The sequence below is a fragment of the Charadrius vociferus genome, unplaced genomic scaffold, assembly GCF_000708025.1.
Source record: "Charadrius vociferus isolate BGI_N301 unplaced genomic scaffold, ASM70802v2 scaffold1578, whole genome shotgun sequence".
Lineage (NCBI taxonomy): Eukaryota > Metazoa > Chordata > Aves > Charadriiformes > Charadriidae > Charadrius > Charadrius vociferus.
In genome coordinates, this window is record NW_009649704.1 from 466,996 (window position 1) to 488,861 (window position 21,866).

Below are 21,866 nucleotides of genomic sequence, written 5' to 3' on the forward strand. Positions count from 1 at the left end.
CTGCGACGTTTCTTCTCATTCTTCAGTAAAGAGCAGTGGAACAGAGTGATCCTGAGTTGGAGCAGTAGTCGCTCAGATGGAATGAATTTAGTCCTCAGAGAACAGAACAGCCTTTAAAAAAAGGTGTAACCGAACCCCATTCTCGGCTAACTTCATCGGCCGCGCAGACTCTTCTCTCTGTGCTTTGTCCTTGTCTTTCAGTTCCTTGTTCTTGGAGAGCACCGGGTGAAGCAGTGATCACTGGGTAAACGTGGTGCTTGTTAGACCCAGAAGCTTTAACAATTCTGCTGTGAGCAGGATTTACGAGGAGGGAATATATTTACATGACTTAAATGTTTGCCATTGTACCTGATTTTTCTTTCTCTAGAGTTAACTTTCCCCCATCCACTTCTAGCGATGCCCTACTGCTCGGGCGAGCAGCACTGCCGCTCTCCCAGGCCTGGGAACTCTTTCTGTTCCCATAAAATAGAGGTGTGGGAAGAGGCTCGTGCCTCCCTGTCCACCGACCCCTTCCCTGCCCGGCCGGTGACCGAGCGGGGATGATCTCCATCATAAAAGCCACTCTCAAGCTCTTCGCTCCCGGATCTTTATGAACATCTCGCACGTGGCCAGCACACGAGTCCCCTCATTGAAACAAGTTGGTTGTTCTAGTCGTTATTTTTATGTGACTGCAGACACTGATTTACTTTATGGACTCATGCGCTGTACAATTTGAGTTTAAAAGCAGCTTAATTTTAAAGGTATTTAAACGTTTAAAGAGAGACTATTATTTTTAATCTGAGAGCTTCAAAGTGATTTCTTTTCCCTATGATTTGTTTTGTTGTTTCTTTCACAGAGAATGGAAGAAAAAAAAATGCATTTGCAGAGACATTTTGTGCCACAGTAAATTTCAGACCAGAGCAAAGGTTTAATCAGAGTCACAAATCCTTTAAAATGAGTTTGTAATTAGCCCTTATGGCTACAGTTACACAGCCCTTAACTGGCTCTGCTGCCAGAGAGGTGGTGTGCCCTGTGATTGGAGTTGTTATGTTAAAAGACGTGGAGTCAGGGGCTGTCCGCCCAGTTCTGGGGACGGAATTACGCTTCTGTTTCTCTGGTGGTGTGTTGATTTCGCTGGAGTGGTGTTATTTCTGTTTCTCAGATTGGGTTTTGTAAAGGTGAGGGTATAAATTTACTGTCAGTTGATAAACAAGAAGAACTTAAGACGTTTTGTATTCACTGCGTCTCACCAAGTTTTCAGGCCAGAGCAGGTCATATCTATTTTCGACTGACTATACTGCTGGTAAGAATAATAAACATTTGGAAACTGTTAGAGGTTTCTTACCTTAGTGGAGTTCTGCGGGGGGAACAGTGGAACTAAAAATTTTCTGCCGGGCACCGTGTAGTGTTTACCCGGGCATAAGAAAGGAATTGTCAGAGTCGAGACCCCTTTTGGTCATCGCTAAGCAGTGAGTCGCACAAACGCTCCTGCCCGGGACACGGGAGGTTAGCGAGGTGCAGCGACCTGCGTGGCGGGGAGGGAGGGGGCAGTGGGGATGTCCTGTGAGCTGCTCCTTCCCGATCCAACAGTTTCCATGGGAAGGGCCTTGTATTGGTTACCGAGCTCTCTATCCTTCATTTCTTGGAAGGAAACTGCTTGCATGTGACCAGTAAACCTTCAAAAAGAAATTGGATAGGCATAGGGATAAATGGAGTATTCAGAGTTATAATTTGATGCTGACAAAAAAACTGTTGGGATGGATATTAAATCTCATGCTCCAGAGCTTTAATCGGTCTCTAGGCTGGTCTCATCCTGATCTCCAGAAGGTAATGGGGAGCGAGGAGGACGTTATTCCTCTGATCCGTATTTACAGATGTCCGGTGCTTGCTTTTGAAGCGGCTGATGCTGTGGTTTGGCAGGGGTGGGATGCAGAGCGAGACAGCCCCCGGGTCTCCCGGGCTGGCAGCCCCTCGCCGGTAATCGTCGGCTTAAATGGAATAACTTGGCCGTGCCGCTGGGCAGTGCTGGTGCGTGCGAGGAGGGCAGGGGTCTGACCGTGACTAACGAACACCGGATTACAGCACTTGTGTTTGCACGGAGGAGTCTGTTTCTCCGCAAATAACCCTGTTGAGTTCAGGGGGGGTCTGAGGAGGATAAAGCCCGGTTGGGGGGGCGGGGGGGCTCGGGAGCCTGCGCCTCTGTTCAGAAGGTGTGCGAAGATCTTTGGAGGAAGGAAGGCATATAAATGCAAAGAGGCTTTTTTTATGGCTAGGCATCGCTGTAGCTTGCTAACTTCGCGTGACGGTAATGTGACAGGGTTTCTGATAGAAGATCCTGCCTTGCTTTGCTCTCTGAAAGCTGTCACTGCCATTTTTTGTTTTTCTAAGATGAAACTCTTTTCCAGAGAATAAGTGTTTCTAATTGCGTTTGAATTCCAGCATGAAAAATCAACTAGCTGGAGGCTTTTGCAAAAGCCTGAAGTACTTGCTATTTTGTGTCTGTAGGTGTGAAGGATACTTTAAGTAATCCATTACTCCTTTCTTGTTCATTTACAAATGCAGCGAGGTCACAGCCTTCTCACCGAAATGTTTCAAATTGCTGAAATTGAATTTGGAAGAAGAGACAAAATAGTTTTCCTGTGTTTGTTTGTTCTTTCTGTAGCTGCATCTGTTGTGGGTTTTATTTTTGTCAGTATAATGTGGGTAAAAGTGTAGGATTCTCTTCGCTTCTAAGACCAGTTACGGCTGGCAGGACCCGGGCTCACCACCCCGGTTCTGCCAAAATCCCCCGTGGCTGCACACGCGCTTCCCACCACGTCCTGGGAGGGGACAGCAGGTCCTGGGGGCGGGTGACAAGCAGGGAAGGGACAGCAGCAGGACAGGGCTGTGCTGGGCACTGCTGGGAGGGAGCGTGGCTGCACCGCATCCCCTTGCCTGGGAGATGGCCGGGGACGGCGGATGAGCTGTATCTGGCTGAGGAGACTCAGCTCTGTCCACGCGCGATCGCTCCCGTCGTCCTCCGACCTCGGGGGACCGGCACTGAGTCCCGCAGCAGGACGGTGTAGGAAGTCCCCGCAGTCACGCTGCTGGCGTACTTCATCTTCTGGAAAAGCCTCTCTGACCTTGATTTGGTACTTGGCTTAAGTCCTATTTTTCTCAGTACGAATTCCTTCCAGAACATAACTTGTTTTTGTTGTTTTCAAGTCCTTACAACTACAGCTTTTGCTGTTCTTGCTTCCCATCTAAAGGTCAACACTTCTAAAATAAAATACTCCTCTAAGCTGCCGGGCTCGGTCCTTTCTGCTGCTGGTCTGTCCCTCGAGCGAGCCTGCGTTCTCTCTGTTCCTGTCTTACAAAGGCAGAGGAATCGAAGATCTCAACTGCGTTCTCTGTTCCGAGCATTGTACCGTACCCTTGTTTGACTTCTTCCATCTGTTTCATTTCTAACATAAATGTGCCCGTGCTTGTCAGCGTGCTTTCCCTTCTCGGTTGCGCTGCCGTTACTGGGAGATGGGGAATCGATACTGGTGTCATCTCAGGGAGAGGGGCTTTGGCACTGGGACCGAGGGGTGCCATGCCAACACTGCTGCCTGAAGCCATCTCCGCTTTTCCTTCCCTGCAGGTGTGTTCTTCACCTTTCATACCTTTCACTTGGAGAACGGCCACGACTACCTCCTCATCACCGAAAATACCAGCTTTGCTCAGCCGCTGAAGCAACTGACGGGCTCTCGGCTCCCTGCCCCGCTGAGCGCAGGGCTCTTCGGAAACTTCTCTGCTCAAATTCGCTTCATCTCGGACTTCTCCATGTCCTACGAGGGTTTCAACATCACCTTCTCAGGTAAGAACAGGGCAGGACAAAGACTTAATTCTTACCCTTTCCTTCCCACTTTTCTGTAAATTGTGGGAATAATTTTCTGTTGATGCAGTGCTCATGATTTGGGTCACTGGCGGTCACTCCTCTTGTTACCCCAGTCAATTATTCTGGCATTAATCCACAGTACGTTCCAAAAAATACTCTCCTTGCAGTCCCCTTATCGCCAGATATAGCAATTTAGTCTGCCTTGAGCTCCAGCAGGTGACTAGATTGAACCCCACTGGAATTAAATCCCACTGCAGACATGTTTGTTGCCTTCTCCCTCCTCGTCCCCTCATCTTTTCTGCTCTGTTTCTGGACGGAGTTTCAGCTCGCATTTTCGTGGGGTATGCCGTCCCTCTTTCCTCCAGCTGCCTGCCTTCTCTGTTTATCAGAGGAAAAGCACTGCAGTAGTTACAACATTTCCATTTCCAACGTGGGAAGCTGGGACAGATGGGATCTTTTGGAAGGCAACGTTGAGCAATCTGGACTTCTTGGATAAGGAGCGAGGCAGAGCTGGTCACTCCCATTGTCCGTCTGGTCTCTTTTTTTTCCCATCGGTTCATTGCTCCCCCTGGATGCTCATCCCGTGGCCCAGCCTCTGTACTGGCTCCAGCCTGTCCTATACGTAACACGTGCCACATGCAGCCTGGGGCGGGTTTCCATGAGCCCACTGGCATTGCTGGGGAACTGGAGAAGGCGTTTTCTCCTGCTGGGCTTCCTCTAACTGACCTGCTGTAAGGGCAGGTGGAAGCAGACCTCCTGGGTCCATAGCAGGGCCTCAAGGGATGCAGGGTTTGGCTGACTGCAGCATCCCTTCCGGCTCCCGCTGTGCTGGTGAAGATGTGGCTGTGTTGAGACAGGTTCTGCTCTCAGCTTTTCCAGTAAACCAGTCCAGCCCTGCGTTTACTCAACCAAACCGCTTCTGTTGCACAAACTTCTCTTTTGGGGTTATACAAAACGCTGGTTTCTTCAAACGGAATTCTGGATTTTCAGAAGTTGTCACTGAGGCGCAGCGTGTGTGTGGTGCTCTTGGGGAGACACCCGACTAAAGGCACGTTTGCCTATGCAGAACAGCTCATCACACTTGCAATTAATCGTTTTGTGTGAGAAATCTCTGGTTGAAGTGCACGAGGTGTTAAACTGTGTCCTTTAACCCAAAGTCCTACAAACGACTGCCGAAGTGTTTGCCTGTGCACGCATTTCAGAAAAATGTAGTATTTACTGCCTGAGTGCCCCGACAAGCCGTTCTGTAAAACAATCAGTTAAAGGACAAAAGCTTATCATATTGGTGCTGTTCTGTTCTGTATCTCAGCGTGCCTTTTAGTCCTGAGGGCCACAGCTGCAGATGGAGCGTGCTGGCGTGGAAGAGAAATGGCCGTTTCCATTGTGGCGCTCGGTGCTGGTGTGCGCTCGCTGTCTCTGACCGACAGAGCCGTTGCCATAGATGCAGATAAAACCTGCTGCACTGAGAGAACCGGTTTCCGATACCTTTGTTCTGCCCTCTGAAGTCAGGGATTTGCATATGATACTCCGTGGAAACTAGTTGGAAAGTTTCCAATTAACTTTCATTTTGATAGGGGAGAGAAATGGCTTTTTGCCTTAAAAAAAGTATAAAATCTCTCAAATTATCTAATTATAACTATTATTTTTAATGTGTTTAGGGACTTCTTTCCTTTCTTGGAGGAGGAAAATGGGAGTCAGTTATATTTTTAGCTTCCTTTAGATAGATACGTACATACTTTATACTTTGCAGGTCTGTTGTTTTTCAAAACAGAACCCTCAAAACAGGTTTCCTTCAAAATGTTTTGTGGTCAAAGATATACATCTGGCTATTAGCCATAATGCTGCATGACCTTTCATTTAGCAGCAGCTTCAATGTTCTCTTGCATTCCCCAAGCAAGATGCTGCGTTCATTCATTTTCAGGATTAGTAATGTAGAGGCAGCAGAAATCCCATCCGGATCAATTCATCTTCATTTGATGAAACCAGAGGGAGAATGACAAATTTCCATCATGTTTTGTCACCACTGATGTCACTTTCTTGTTTGCCTGACAACGGTGACAGAAAATGAGAGCTGTTGTACTTTGAGTTGGTTTAAATCAAGATTCTGGCGACCCCCTGGGGGCTGCGCGTTGGGTGTGAAACCCAGACTGGTCTTCATGGCTCAGACAGGACACACGTCTGGCGTGGATGCTTCCTGGGTGTCCATACCGGCTGGGGATGAAGGCATGGAGAGCAACCCTGCCCAGGAGGGCTTGGGGGGCTACTGGGGGGTGAAAAGCTGGCCATGAGCCAGCAATGTGCGCTGGCATCCCGGGCTGCATCCCCAGCAGCGTGGCCAGCGGCGCGAGGGGGGATTGTGCCCCTCTGCTGCGCTCTGCTCTGGGGAGACCCCCCTGCAGTGCTGCCTCCAGCTCGGGGGGTCCCACCAGCAGAAGGACACGGAGCTGATGGAGCGGGGCCAGAGGAGGCCCCGGAGATGCTGGGAGGGCTGGAGCCCCTCTGCTGGGAGGACAGGCTGGGAGAGTTGGGGGGGTTCAGCCTGGAGAAGAGAAGGCGAAAAAGGGGAGACCTCAGAGCCCCTTCCAGTGCCTAAAGGGGCTCCAGGAAAGATGGGGACAGGCTTTTTAGCAGGGCCTGTTGTGATAGGACAAGGAGTAATGGCTTTAAACTAAATGAGGGAAGATTTAGACTAGATATAAGGAAGAAATTTTCTTTTACAGTGAGAGTGGTGAGCCCCTGGCCCAGGTTGCCCAGAGAGGTGGGAGATGCCCCATCCCTAGAACCATTCCAGGTCGGGTTGGATGGGGCTCTGAGCAACCTGGTCTAGTTGAAGATGTCCCTGCTCAGGGAGGTTGGACAGGATGGCCTTTCAAGGTCCCTTCCAACCCAAACTGTTCTGTGATTCCACTGCAGAGCTTCACTCCAGCTGGATCAAAACTCAGAGCTCCCTCCTCATCCTCATGTTCAGGGACTGGGGTGTCCTCACTGGGGAGAATGGAGTGTGAGGTGATACCCTGCCATTCCATCAATGTCCCTTTGTCCCCCGTAGAGTATGATTTGGAGCCCTGTGACGAGCCGGAGGTCCCAGCCTACAGCATCAGGAAGGGTCTGCAGTTCGGAGTGGGGGATGTCCTCACCTTTTCCTGCTTCCCCGGCTACCGGCTGGAGGGCGCATCTCGCATCACCTGCCTCGGGGGGAGACGGCGTGTGTGGAGTTCGCCTCTGCCAAGGTGTGTTGGTAGGTGGTCATGTGCTTTCATTTTGCTTGGTTGGTTACGCTGTGCCGGATGGTTTTGGTGGGCAGGGATGGGCGGCGTCCCCCAGGATGGCATCTCTCAGCTGGCGGGGTGGTTGGTGCAGGGATGGGGGAGAGGGAGCCGCAGTGAGCTTTTTCAGCCCTGCGGCTGTGTGTGGGGACGGGAGGGACAGGCAGAGGGGCCGCAGTCCTCTCCTGAGCGGGAGCACACCGAGAGCATGGCAGACCGGGTCCCACACGTCAGGAGAAGCCCCGTGTCTCCGCAGCCCATCCACAGTGCTGCGGTCGAGCCCCGGTGATTGTACGAGTGAATTAATCACAAGCCATGGGAGAACTATCATCCCTTTTGGGATAGTTTCTGTAAAACAGCATGGTTTTAAGGCCATCCTCCCTTTGAATCAGAGAGCTGTAAAGCTTAATAGTCCAGACGTGAAAGCTGCTTCTGGGTGGGTGATGTTAAGCAATGCAAATTCCACATTAGCAGGGATGTCTCGGGGAAACCCCCTCTGGCTTTTACCTTTCCCTTTACCCTTTTACCTTTTCCCTTTACCTTTCCAGAGGTTTCTTGCACCTTACGCCTTTCCCTTCCTCTCCTCCCAACCGCTGCGAGTCCTGTTTGCAACCCCGTCCAGCCATTATTTGTACTAATAAATAAACCTGAGGATAGAGGAGGGGAAGAATTCACCTGCGACACTGAGCGCGTCTCTGGCTGTGGTCCCGGCTGCGGATGGGCTCCAGAGGCTCTCGTCTGGCGGGGTCTGCCGAGCATCCCTGCCCAGCCCGCGTACCCCCCGAGCGTAACGGGTAGCGTAGAAGAAGAAAAGTAGCAAAGAAAGCAGAACGGGAGAAGGATGCTTCAGGCTTTTGCAAAAAGATTTAACGTATCTTTTTGTTGTATGATTTAGTCGTTAGGAAACTATTGAGCACTCTGCTGCTGCCTGGCTCACCCGGAGCCGGGAAGGGCTCATTGGAAGCAGGCAGGCCGCCTCTCTTACCGGGCGAAGCCTGCTAGGTGGAATTTCCCGATCTCCGTTCATGACCTTTGAGGGCCGTCGCAAAGAGCATCCCAGCAAGAGCCCGTCTGCTTCCGCAGCCTGTCGAGTCGTGTCGTGCTGAATGCATTTCCCAGCACTGCTTAATGCTTAGGTCACAGGGCTGCATCATCCTGCTGTGACAAGCAGCCTCTCCAGGGCATGAATAATAATCAGGTTGCGGAGAAAGCTAATCAGGGAATAGAAATCAAAAGGAATCATAACAAAGCTTTAAGCTCGATCCTCAGACATCATCACTGAGTGGACACACTGGCTTCCGTTTGCCAATTCCCTGCTGCAGCTGCCTTTGAATTAGCTTTTGGTTTTATAATAACGGGTCAAGTTCACTGTCTGGTGATGTGCACAGAGCTCTGGTGCAGAGTGACAGCTTTGTCCCCACTGTCCCCGCTGCGCACTCAGATCTGTGTGCTCGCCCTGGATAGAGATGGATATTGGAGACGGACCTGTTAAGATCACAGGGGACTTAATTGTTTTTGCCAGACAGACCTGACACTTTGTATTCCATCCCTCTTCTAGAGATGGCTCTTGGGAGAAACCAGAGGGGTTTGTTCCGTTGGCCATCCCCTCTCTCCAGGGTGGGAACTCTGCCCACCGACTGCTGGGGGTTGGACTAGATGATCTCCAGAGGTCCCTTCCAACCCTGACCATTCTGTGATTCTGTGATTCTGTGCTCCTTCAGACCAGACCCCAAGTGGGGATGTCTCCAGCATCATCCCTGGGTAATCGGTGCTAAAGCGAATGTCCTGCTTTACATGCACAGCGGGAGGGGAGGAGAAAGCCACCTCCAAAGTACCTCCTCTCGGTGTATCTGCTGCTGCTTTACTTAACCCTCACGCTTTATTGGGGGACCAGGAGAGGCGGCAGAGTCAGTGCAGAAAGCCACGCACACACCGTGATGGTTTCCCTCAGCTCCGGCAACTTTGTATGCTGCGAAGGACCCGTGGAGGTGAGGCAGAGCTAGCTAATCAGAAAAGCTGTTTCCAGGGCAAGCCGGAGTGACTCTCCCCAGCCGTGCGTGCAGAACGCCGGGGCTCGAAGGAACGGGGAGCCGGTGTTTTACAGCAGAAAATCTTTCAGGGTAAATAGGCCAAGAAAACAACGACTCATCGGTTGCTCATGTGGGAGCTAATCAGGAAGTAACGAAAAATCCTAAACACATGGTGGTTGCAAGGCAGAGCTACGTGTGTTGGGGGATTGTACGTGTCTGCAGCAGACAGGCTGCCATAGCCCGTGCTGAAACCAGGCGAGACAGCGGCTGCTGGCAGAAGGCTTCCTCTAGGGAGGACATCCTTTGAATGCCATTCTGCAAGTGAGCCCTCAGGCTGTACGTGAGTGTTGCAGACTTTTGCTTCCTCGCTGTGATCACAGTGGGTAAGAGCTCATTTCCACACCATCCCACGAGCTCTGGTGGAGCTCAGTGCTGTCACAGTGGTACGGCGGCGCCTGGCACTCGGATGCACCTGAGTGTCTGCTCACCATCCCGTGTGGTGAAGACATGCCCGTAGCAGTCCACGTTTGTACAAGAGAGATTGTGTCCTTAAAAGCTTGCAATTAAAATACAGAAAATACAGAAGCGAAGGATGGTTGGTGCTGTTTTCTGGAAGCATTAAGCCCAGATCTCCTGCCATCCAAGCTAGGTCAGACCTCCAAAGCTGCCATCCTCTTCCTTCTCCAAAGAGGATCATTCTGCCAAGTTTTGAGTCACACAAATCTTCTAACTTCAAATCTGGCTCAGAATCTAACAGCGTTCACACTGTGCAGGGTAGAAAAGGAGGCAGATCTGGTGAAGGAGCAGAGGGGCCGCACTAGGAGAAGGTAATGAACAGGGCTGGGCTGCAGGTCCTAGCGAATAACAGCAGGGAAGGGACTCTTTCTTAAATCATGGCAGTTAATAATCTGTCATAGGACTTAAACTTGTCTCAGGGAGCGGAGGAACATTTTCAGTATCGTTAGCTACCCCTGCCCTTCCAGCTCCCCGAGCGAGGGGTATTTAGGGATACCCACATCGGCACCTCCCCTGCCCCCATCCCCTTCTCTCTTGAACAGGAGAGGTCGATTTTGGCTGTGCCACAGCAAAACCTGAGACCACTGTGGTTCTTGGAGTGACGTTTTGGGGGAAAACAAAGACATGCAAATTTGAGCTAATTTCCAAAACTGGGAGGCAGATGGATCTCTGTTTTTCACTCTTTTCCTAATGGGAATGGCTGTAATTGTTAGCTGCCAAGCTGGGAAGGAGAAAACGCAGGGAGCAAGGGACGAGAGGTCCTTTCAAGTACTGTCAAGTGCTGAACTGGAGAGCTGAGGGCAGCATTAACAACAAATAAGGTCAAATTTTTGCCCTCTTAGCTTTCAGGAAATTATTTTGGGGGAGATTTTGAAATTCAGACTTAGCTATATCGTTTGTAATCATTTGGAAGTTTCACTAAGCATATCGTTCTGCACAAAGAGCTCTGGCACTTGCAGCGCATCGGTACCAGCAGTCAGTGGTGTGCTCTGTTGACTGTTGAATAAACACCTTGATTTTTATATACTAGATATAGGTATAGGATGAACTTTGTATAAATATGGAAAAGACTTTAAGTATTTGAATCTAATAATATTTTTTATTTTCCTTCTGGTTCGTGAATCTGGCAGGAGCATAAACACAGGCACCATTTTGAGCAGGTGGTGGCTTTCCAGGGATTTTGGAATGTTTTTCTGAATCGAATGCCAAGATAGCATTTGAGCACGCCAACTTCCTGTGACTCAGTTTCCCTGTCTGTGTAAGGAGAGGGTATTAATCTCTCTTGTAAGGGACCTGAGGTTTAATGATGATAGAAGTGGTATTAAGTACTGTTTGTTTCCTGACTGCCCTTGGAAAGAGAGTCCATGGATGCGTTAGCGGGTGGGCACAGGGAGGAGTGAGCATCCGTGGCCGTTTGGAGGAATCACCTGCATGTGTTGTATGGCTACAGTATGCACGTGGTTATTAAAATATGGTTTTGTGTCTTTATGTAGCTGAATGTGGTTCATCTGTAACGGGCACCCAAGGTGTTCTGCTGTCCCCCAACTATCCAATAAACTATAACAACAACCATGAGTGCATCTACTCCATCCAGACGCAGCCAGGAAAGGGGATCCAGCTGAAAGCCAGGACTTTTGAACTGGAGGCAGGAGATGTCCTCAAGGTAATTCTTCTGTCTCTAGCAATGAAGCACTACTCTGCTGCTCATGAGGGCAAGATCTGAAAGGGAAGCGATGTTCTAAAATTTTAATGGAGTTGGTTGAGACTAACCTCTGGAAAATGCCACCTGGGCCCAGACGGCACTGACAGTGCGGTGGTAATCTCTGGAAGAGACTCGTAATAGGACTGCGAGTGACCCGCAGTCGCTGCTGAGCTGTTGAGTGACTGGCCAGACCGTTTTGAAGACAGCAGCAAAATTCCCATGGACCAGAGTGAACTGCAGCAGGGCAGCTGGGCGAGAGCGTTCTCTGCCGGTATCCCCTGTGAGGTTAGAGCAAGACACAAGACGGGATACATCTGTGAAACAATACCTTCTAGCCCAGGGACACTGTCTGATCAGCGCGTGTCCCCGCTGTGCTTCAAAACATCCTGTGTAATTTTCGGGAATCGGCACCTCTGAACTTCACCAGCTCATAGCGGTCGCTGGCAGCAGCACTGCGGCAACAGGGAATGTCCTTTGCTGCATATTTGAGGCTTTGGTCTACAGATGGGTGCGTACGCAAATTCTGCATCTGTTAAAAATGTAGATACCTGCTGCAGGTGCCCCTGCTCTGGGGTTGGACTGGATGATCTCCAGAGGTCCCCGCCAACGCTGACCAGTCGGTGACTCTGTGATGCCTTTGCTATATCACAGCACCTTCTGCTGTGAGGTCTTCCCTGAGATTCAGAGATTTGTTGGAATGCCAGGAGTTCTTCCTTTGTAGCTAAACTTCAGTTTTTGTCTGCATAGTTGTACAAGGAAACAGTTAACACATGAGGAAGTGTGAGGTTCTTAGCATTATTTTTGTGTTTTTAAGGATCAAGGCTGATTTGTCCCAAAAACGGGGTTTTTTAAACGCAGAACTCCAGGCTCAAGCTCAGCGTTCCCATACTCAGATTAATCTGCATTTACAAGTTTCAGGACTCTATAATAGGAGGCAAATCCAGGCTGACTTTCTATTAACTGCAAAGAAATGGTTTTGTAGGAGGCATTAATATTACAAGATGTGTGCTGCTGTGCTAAGCCATCTTCCCAGAGAACGCCTCTGTCCTTATTTAAGTGCCATACTTCTGCGCTGCGAGATAGGTGTAATCCACATATTTTCAGCTCACAAATGACTGGAAAGAGAGATTTCCAGCTAATGCGGAGAATATACTTGGTGTGAAAGAAATGATGTTCTCTCAACAGGTTTGTCATCAGCTACTCATCTGCTCCTGAGGAGTTACCATCCCTCTCCACTAGTGAGAAGTTGCTCTTTATTCTCATAGAGAATCCTGCTATCTGAAAGAAAGAAAGGAAAAAAAAAAGTGATTTTCTTAAATAATTGTGGGGTCAAGACACGTATATGAGTCACCACAGGGAGAAAATGTTTTTCCCAGTAGCTGTGCTGCACCTTTGAAAAGAGAGATTAGTTGAGAAGCCCCAGCCCTGAGCGCGGCATAAGCTCAGGGATACGGAGAAGGATGCGGATCCTCCGGAGTGTGAATCCTGCTCCTCGGATGAGCACCATGAAGTCTTGCTAAGTCAGACTCTTGGTTGGGATAATTTCCCTGGCTTGAAAGGAACTGTCCCTGTTCGCGCTTGTGGATAATTTGGTCCCTGAAGTAGCAAATAAAATATGTTTTCCAGTATGTGTTTCTTGTTCCTCCCAGGTCTACGACGGCAGCAATAGCTCTGCGCGCCTGCTGGGCTCCTTCAGCCGCTCTGACATGCTGGGCACCAGCATCAACAGCACTTCCAGCAGCATGTGGCTTGAGTTTATCACCAACAGCGAGAACACCAGTAAAGGCTTTGAGCTGCAGTTCTCTAGTAAGTCTCAGGCCCATATGCTTGCGGGGTGGGAATCCAAGCTGTAATGGTGTGGGTTTGTGTTATGGTCGCGTGACCAGAGGAAACAGTCCTTTCCTAAAGATCTGGTAGTCTTAAGTGGAATTGGAGTGGGGGAGTTGATGACGCTGGCAAACCTTTTCTGCTGTGAATGAGGCAGTGGTGATACAGAAACTTTGGATCGAAGCTGAGATACCAGATTTCTGGGATCTTGGTCAGATATTAAGTAAAAAAAAAAAAAATTAACTTTCAATATGGTGTTTCTTCTATCCGTCAAAAGATTTTAAGAAGAAAATATTAATATGACATCGTGTTAATATCTTCTGGCTGTTAAATATCTGTGAAAACAGATGCCGTCTCTCCCCCTCCAGGTTTTGAACTCATTAAATGCGAGGACCCTGGCGTCCCGCAGTTCGGCTACAAGGTCCACGACGAGGGACACTTTGCTGGCAGCTCGGTGTCCTTTAGCTGTGACCCCGGGTACACCCTGCGAGGCAGCAGGGTGCTGGTCTGCCTGACGGGGGAGCGGAGGGCTTGGGATCAACCCCTGCCAACCTGTGTCGGTGAGACAACTCTCGCTTTTGAAACATCCTCTAACCAGTACTTTCCTCGTGGGCATCACGCCGAACGCCCTCTCTTCCTCCTTTGCTAATACGTATGGCATTAGCTGCGATACTGAACCCACCCGTCTGCATTAGTAAAGGCCACGGTGAGGATACTACGTGAGGCATCTTCAGCCCGGGAGCGCTGATCTCTGCAGAGCTTGTACGAGCAGTGCTGACATGAAACCCTCTGCTCCGAGCGTGGGTTTGACAAGGTTTCTTGCCTGACTGCAAGGAGACGACTGCTTTTCCAGTCCTTGTCCTTTCACTCGAATGTGTTAAACAGAGTGGCGCTTTCTGATAGTGGCAGACATCGACGTGTGTCCAGGTGTCTGACGGTTCACAGTCATGTTTATTTGAGAGCTGCCTGACATCTAATCCCAGATTTGCAGACATTTTCATTCCCTCAGTTAGTTTTCTCTTCTCTAACTCTTGAGTTCCCTTTTAGCTGTAACTCTCCAGAAGGACACCTTCTTGCTTGCAAAGCTCTGGTGTTAAGTTCTGTGTATCTAAACGAAGTGCTGTTGGTCTGTTACTTGACAGCCTCGTAATTCGCTGGTGTTTCCAGGGCATGGGGAAGTTCTTACAGACCAACTCCTCTGAGATCTCAACAACCGCCAGGCTGCTGTGGGGTTGGAAGTGATGTGCTCAGATGTTGGTACTCTGTATTCTCCCATGGGTTAGGACCTTTCTTTATGTGGTAACTCTCTGCTGAATTTTAGCCTTGATCGTTGAGGTAAAAAGGCAAATTTCTGTGATTTATCCATTTTCTTAACCTTTACCCTATTTGCTTTCTATATATTACATATGAATGCTGGTGTATGTGTGAGCATATGGGAACTGAAAGAATTTTAGTGGATATGTTATGAAAATGCGTTCAAAATCCTCACGTTCTTTTGAGGTTCATTTAGCAGATACATACATATGTTAGCTTCTTCATTTTATCAGGCTGATGAATCGTTAAAGACGTTGCGCAGATACGAGCGGAAGAGCTGAGCTCTTTCACCCCACATGTGTGAATGAGGGAGAGCGGGATGCTGGCAGGCTCTGCCTTTACTCACTGCAAAGTCAGAAAGGTGGAGGGAAGCTTTGACACCATGTCAGATGTTAGGAACGTGCACAGAGGTGCAGAGTCACTCTGATAACTCAGTCTTTTAGCTGAATTAAATGACTCTATCTGTGTTTTGTAGGCTCTGAGAATCTCTTTAAATAGCAAGAAATACTCCCTGTTGTATTCAGAGGATGAGATTTGCATCGTTGCCAAACAAGAACCATAGTATGTCATCAATCTTCTCACTGACCCATATGTTTCTTTCAGCTGAGTGTGGGGGCACTATCAAAGGAGAGTCGTCAGGACGGATACTGTCTCCCGGCTACCCAACGCCCTACGATCATAACCTGAACTGTATTTGGACCATAGAGGCAGAGCCTGGTTGCACGATAGGGTGAGTCGGGCCCGGTTATTGTAGCTTGGTTTTCTTTCCGTGTACAGTTTATTTTTCCAGAAGTAGATCGATGATTATTATGAGGGAAGTAGAGAGAGTGCGCTGTCACTTTTGAGAGTCCCAAATGAAAGAACAAATGCCGGTTTATCTCCTCGCCAGGTTGGACAGAAGTAGCATCACTTCTCCCTTATATGGCCTGGGCCACTAACAGCTACTGTGGTGACGCCAGATTATATGCTGCCTGTGGTATTACTGTGGTGAAATAACAGCCAAGAGCTTTTATGTGCATGTGCAGTGCAAGTGCTTTTCACCCCTTTCCTTAATGGGATGTATTCAGAAACAAACCTCTTCTACCAGATTAGTGTTGATTCCCCAACAATATTTAATATGGGTCCAAGTCCTGAATATTTAACATCTGCCCAATCCTAAAGTGAGGATGTATATATAAAATTCCTTGGAAGAGCACATCCCAGGAAAGGATAAATGGAAGGCAGTTATGGGTTTGGTTTATTTCCCATTTGTGTTGCCCGAGTAAATTAACGCTGAGAGGGATGAGCTCGGTCACGATACATTCGTGAGAATAAAAGGTCAGGTGTGCCGGACCCCAGCAGTGAGTGGGCAGCTGCAAAACTGAGACCGCAGCACTTACCCTTCATCTTCTAATTGCGTTGTTTTGCTGTTTTAATACTAAATAGAACACATACAATGTAATTATTGTCCCGAAGGAAAGACTCAAGATGGTTTCTAAACATCTGGTCTGCACAGAGACCCAAGACTATTTTCTCCTCCTCTGACTTCTCTTACTGTGCTGTTGCCGCTTGCCTGTTGGAAGATGGCAGTTTGAAATGTAATTTGTTGATAAGTTACGTGGATTTGGCAGTTAGGTAAGCATGGGATTGGGAACATTTGGCTCACAGAGTCAGCGCAGTCTCCAGCGGGATCCAGGCCCTTTCCCGCTCCGTGATACCTCACCTGTGGTCCCTGCTGCTTGACCACCGTTCCCCCGCTGAAGTTTGCCCGAGCCCTGCCAAGCCGTTCGGTACCGCTCTGTGCGTACCTACATATTTCAGCTCAGCTAAAGCCATCTTTGACAGAAAACTGAACTGTATTGGCAAGTAAAGTTTTTGCTAAGTGGTGGGGCTTGAAGGGGAGAAACACAGATTATAAGGTCTGTTCGACAATAATCCTCTTTTCCCATGATTTCCCATCGTAATTTCTGGTGCTTGCTAGCCGGTGCGTCCACCCATTTCTGTGCTGACCTGAGACCTGTTGCTGTTCCAGTCCTGCACTCCATTGTCGGTGCCCCTTTGCCTTCACCGCAGCCGCCCGGCTGCGTCACGCTCATCGTCTCTTCAGCAGAGACTGTTACTCATGTTGGGCTCTACGGTGCTTTTAGTCGATGGGTTTATACTGGAGATAGATTTGGTCGAGTATTTTCATTTTTACTTAATGCAGAAATTCCCTCCATTAGCTCTGCTCTTCAGTACGGGTCAATAACGGATGGTTTCTGGTATGAACACGGGAAAAAGAGCGTAGCAAACGCAGCTTAATTCCTGCCCGGGCAACTTCCACTTGAAGTCTCCTCTTTTTTCATTCTCCTTCTTGGAAGGATCTGAAGATTTTTATAGGACAAAGTAGACACGAGACACCCCTCTTCCCCCCCCCCTGCAAAGTGTAAGATACTGCCTCATCCAGCGAGTGAACTTGGCTCACACGCGTAATCCCCGTCTGCTCCTGCGAGAGCGCTCAGGCGAGCGGAGCCGTGGGAGTGTGTCTGCAGGAGCAGTCAGAGGCTCAGAAGGGGCCGAGACCGAAATGAAATGCTGCCGGGCGGTAGTACGGTAATACACCTTGCGACCCTTCCTTTCATCACAGATGAAAGCTCTCTTCTTCTGTTCCTTTATTTGGCAGCTCAAACAGAACAGACGATCTCTGGGTAGTTGAGAGAGCGCATTTTCAGCAACTTCATTTTTATGGTAATCCATTGGAAAAATAATCCTCTTCACGCATGATACAATTGTATAAAGCTCTCATTTATAACTTACATTAAAATTAATCACCAAAGCTTTTTGAATAAAGCCGTATCTGCACAGAACGAGGGGAAGGAGAGACAGATAGAAAAATTAGTCTGTACATCACTGCCATTGCAGTTGAAGGGCTGCACATTGGGAGAGGATTGATTCTGTGCTTGTGCAAACACACGCGTGCACACGCGCACGACATTACAGCTGAAATGACTTGGGTGCCCTGTGAGACGCTGGAGAGAGAAAGGAGAGGTGGGAGGGCGTGCTGGAAAATGAATGAAATTGGCCTTCGCGTACTGCTTGCGTAGCTGAGAGCGGCGACTACAGTTCGAAGTGGCAGCGGTGTTTTATTGTATAGCGGAGATGGTGGTGTCATAAGAGTGTGTCGATATTGCTAATCCCGGTTTAATGGACAGTGCTGTATTGACAGATTCCATTTTTCACTGTGTCATGTAGAAATAGGAGTGAGAATATTGGGATATTCCAGTTTTGCTCCCGTGGAGATTTCTAGGGACGCCACATTTACCAGCTTCTACCTTTGGGAACGCTCTCCGGGCTGGCGGGAGGCAGCGGGCAGCCCTGCGAACCGCTGGGAGCGCGAAAGGCGCGCGGGTTTGGTGTGAGCCCCGTGGGCATTCCCAGCGTGGGGAGCTGCTGGAGCCGACTCTGGGTGGGAGAGCAGCCTCTGGCCGTGCAGAGCCGGGTCGGGGCGGCCGGGGCTTGCCTGGGAAACAGCAGCAGAAGGAGCCCCAGGTCGGTCGGTCATGATGTGGGTGCGTTGTGAAGGGCTGAGCGGTTCCCCAAAGATGTGCGGATCGTCAGCACGGAGCTGCCTCTCCTCCTCTCTGCTCCTCACCGAGCTGGGAGAACTTCCCCTCTATTGTGTATATAGATATATATAGCCACAATTCCTAATTTGCTTCTTGCTGCATTTTCATGCGTGTAATTGGGGTGGTCGGAGTGCAAGAATAAAACTCTCTTCCTCCCCGTTGTCTGCTAACCCGGTGGCTCAGTCTTGTCTTAAATGAAGCCCTGCTGGGAATAGAATCGGGCTGATAAAAAAACATCAGGCTGTTTGGTTACAGATGTGCCCATTGAACAGACTGATTTTCTCCGGAGCGCACCAGTTTTGTTAATAAAATCAGCTATGCCGATAGACGGGTGAAGCAGCCGCAGTGGACAACCCGTGCCTCGCCACTCTGTCCCCTGGTTGTCACGCTGAGGCGCTCTCCTCGGGGTGAAGCGCAGCCGGTGGGGTGCTGCTTAAAAATCAGCGGGGGGATTGAGCTGCTGTGGGCAGCCGTGGTCCCGCGCGGAGCTGGTGGGGACCTCTCCCAGGCGGTGGCAGTGCCAGGGTGTCCCCGCGCCCCAGGTTAGTCTCTGCCAGCATCTCCCTGCTTCTGAGGTCCTCAGCAAGGAGCTGTCTCGGGCAGTTTTGGCTAACTGGAAGCAGTTAGCGTGACAGCAAACATCATCCGGCCAACGCACCCGCGGAGAGCTGCTCTGCGGTGATCTGTTCTTATTTCCTCGAGTTCCAGCTTCTTTTGCTCTTTGCTCAAGGTCTCTGCTAGGTAGATTTATGATTCAGCTCTTTTGGTTTCTGTCGGAGTCTATGGACATTATTTTGTTGCTGAGTACATTGCAGTGGTTTTTTTTTTCCCCACCTTTTATGGTTCTACCTGATTTATTTATGTTTGCCCCGGATAAATGGGAACGCAGCCAAGCGAATGCTCCCTTGTTTTCCTCCGTGGGCTGTCAGAGTTTTAAGCGCAGTGCCTGATCGTTTTATTTTTTGCAGATTTTTCTCAGTGCACTTTATGGTTTTCTGTCCCCATTTCAAACTGGTGTGCCTCAAGTTGCCCTGTTTTAGCCTGAATCACTGTGTCGGATGGTATTTCCCCCAGTGGTAATGCGGCAATGAAAAACAGAGGCAGTTAAATGCCTTCTCTTCGTTGGCATTTTAAGTGCCGGAGTGAAAGAGACTGAACCCTGAGGTATGGCAGCCTTTACCTGATAACTCCCTTGGGGGTAACAATAATAATGACGGTGTCTTACGCTTCGATGGTACTTCTGATCTTGGAAGATCCCAAAGCTCTTGGCCAGGCCTGGATTCATCTGCCTGGCATCCTTCCACAGCAGGGGTTGGGTTGGAGGGGAGAAGCGCAGCGTGACATCCCCCAGCCCAGGGCGGGAAGAGAGGAGCATCCCACCGGGGCTTGATGTGGGGACCAAGTTTGTCCTGTCCCAGAGTGCCACCAGGCCCCGTGGAGGGAGCTCCTGGCCTTCTCCCATCCCTGCCATCATCTTGGGCTTTCCCGGGGGAATTTTCTGTGGAAGTGCTGAACAGGCGTAGCCCTGTTGTAGTTTAAAAGCAGAAGGTGGTTCGGGACAGAGGAGCATTTGCCGCGTACGCTGAAGGCCTTGCAGCCCCCGCCCAGGGCAGACGAAAGTCTAAAACCCACAGAGTGGGAAATGAAATCGGCATTCAAAGCATCAGAATAAACACCTCGTTGAGAGCACAGTCTAATTTGTGTAACACAGATGTGTCAGTGTAAATGGTGCCGGCCACTAGTTTCTTAATTTCTGTTTTCTCCCCGTTCCCTTCCGATTGTGGATTTTGGAGAGCTGGCTCGTGCTGCCTCGCTTTCTCTGTATTTCTTGCTGAAGGTATTCCGTTAGCTGATCTGGATACAGTTTTGTAGTATCCAGAACTTTGTAAAACGTGTCAAAATCCTCAGAGGTGCTGCAATCCAGCATCCAGAATTTGCACCCACCTGTTTGCCACCCTCCCGCACACCCTTTTCTGCCCCTTTTTATTAACCTCCAGGGCAGTTAACCTCCAGTCTCTGCAAATAGAGAAAACTTTGCTGGTAAACGCCCTGGTAAGGGTTTATTTTCCAGCACGGTGCTGTTTTAATTGAGTGGTGTTGGTTGTTTCCTTTCCTTTTTTCCCCCGATACACAAGATTAGCCTGGTGCCAGGAGCAAATTCTTTGATCTGAGTGCAGGTAACAAAAATCAATGGGTTTTATCAGTAGATGCTGGCTCTCGACAATAAACTGTTCCTTGCGGGACACCAAAAAAAGCAAAAGGACAGCCAAGGTTGTCGCTGTGTGCAGCACAGGGACAATGTGTGAATTGGATGAATATATGTAAGTTGTCGGAAGGGACCCCAGCACGTTTTGTGCTATTTCTCTTTGTAGAATAAGCTTCTCAATACTTTTGTGTTTATCTGTTGTAGAGCTCAGTGAAACTACAGACGACCCCCCACCCCGTCCCTCACAGCCCCTGTACCCCTCTGCTGCAGGTTTCCTCTGTGGCCTCGACTGAGCCTTTTGTCTCAGATACTCGTTGCAATGTCGGAACACCTTTGGCGTAAAAGCAGCTGTCATATTCTGGCTAGGGACGTTTCCATTGCCCACGATGGGCTTTTGGACCTTTACCTTCTTCCTCGAGATTTTTAGGAGAGCTTACTAATTTTGTTCACTCAGGAGAGAACACCAGAAAGGATCCAACTTTTCAGAAAATATTAGTATCCGTGACTCAGTTGTTTTTGTTTATGGGTGTGTTTTATTAGGGAGGCGTGCGACTAAGAGTTCTTGGGTTTTATAGACAGACAGAGTTTGGTAGAGGGCTGAAGTCCTTTGTCCAAGCTGAGTTGCAGATAACAGGAGCGAACACATTCCTTGTGGGCCAAGCTACCTTCAGTTGGTACCAGTCACATTTCTGATCCTTTCAGGAAAAAAGGCAGAGCTCGGTTTTTGGTCTGACGTCCAGTTCATTTTGCCACACAGGCTCCACTTCATGGTTTTCCACACCGAGGAGTTCCACGATGTGCTGAGGATCTGGGACGGTCCGGTGGAGAATGGCATCCTCCTGAAGGAGATGAGCGGGTCCGGCTTACCCGGCGACGTCCACAGCACTTTCAACTCTGTCATCCTTCAGTTCAACACTGACTTCTTCACAAGCAAGCAGGGCTTCGCCGTGCAGTTTTCAGGTAGGCGTTACGTTGTTTCCTCAGCATTGGCTTTGCTGATAAGTGATTTCAGGTGTATCTGCAAACTACTGACGGTGAGCAAATGACGCTGTATTGGACACGAGCTCAGGAGCTGTGTGGTATTTCAGCTGTTTGTGCTCTACCGCGTTTGGGTGCAGTCTCTGCAAATAGAGAAAACTTTGCTATTTTGTCCTTGCGGTGCAGGTGAATTCTGTGCTCCCCTCTGCTACAGTCACCTTCACAGTGGTGAACTTGGCAGCAAGATGTAGAGCAGTACATTGTGGAACACACAAGAAGAAATTACAGATATTTTCCACCACATTCCCAACAGGTCCCTTAGAGACACCAGTATGCAGGCAACTTCCCCCAGGCGTCGTGAGAGCAGTTGGTCAGTGTTCTCTGAAAACCAGGTCTATTTAAAACCCCTCAAATTGGATCCCCTGAGATGCAGATCACAAAAAGCTCTGTCGGCTGTAGGGCTGTCACTGCTAGCAGCAGCACTACGTGTAATGCAACTGCAATCTGTCATTGCCTAAGTCCTGGCGGCCGTTACCTAAGACTCAGCCTTGCAAACACATTAATTTCGATTATATTAGGGTAATATACTTCATCATTGGCACAGA

The 21,866-nt window shown here is 49.3% G+C and overlaps 1 protein-coding gene across 1 annotated transcript in view; it reads left to right on the top strand.

Moving 5' to 3' along the window:
- CSMD2 (CUB and Sushi multiple domains 2) overlaps window positions 1-21,866 on the top strand; it is a 308,452-nt gene that overhangs the window by 196,956 nt on the left and 89,630 nt on the right. The window contains 7 exon segments of the mRNA XM_009890603.1: window positions 3,602-3,817; window positions 6,888-7,076; window positions 11,144-11,313; window positions 13,002-13,158; window positions 13,548-13,739; window positions 15,097-15,223; window positions 21,041-21,243. Of these exon segments, the coding sequence (XP_009888905.1) occupies window positions 3,602-3,817; window positions 6,888-7,076; window positions 11,144-11,313; window positions 13,002-13,158; window positions 13,548-13,739; window positions 15,097-15,223; window positions 21,041-21,243 (1,254 nt within the window).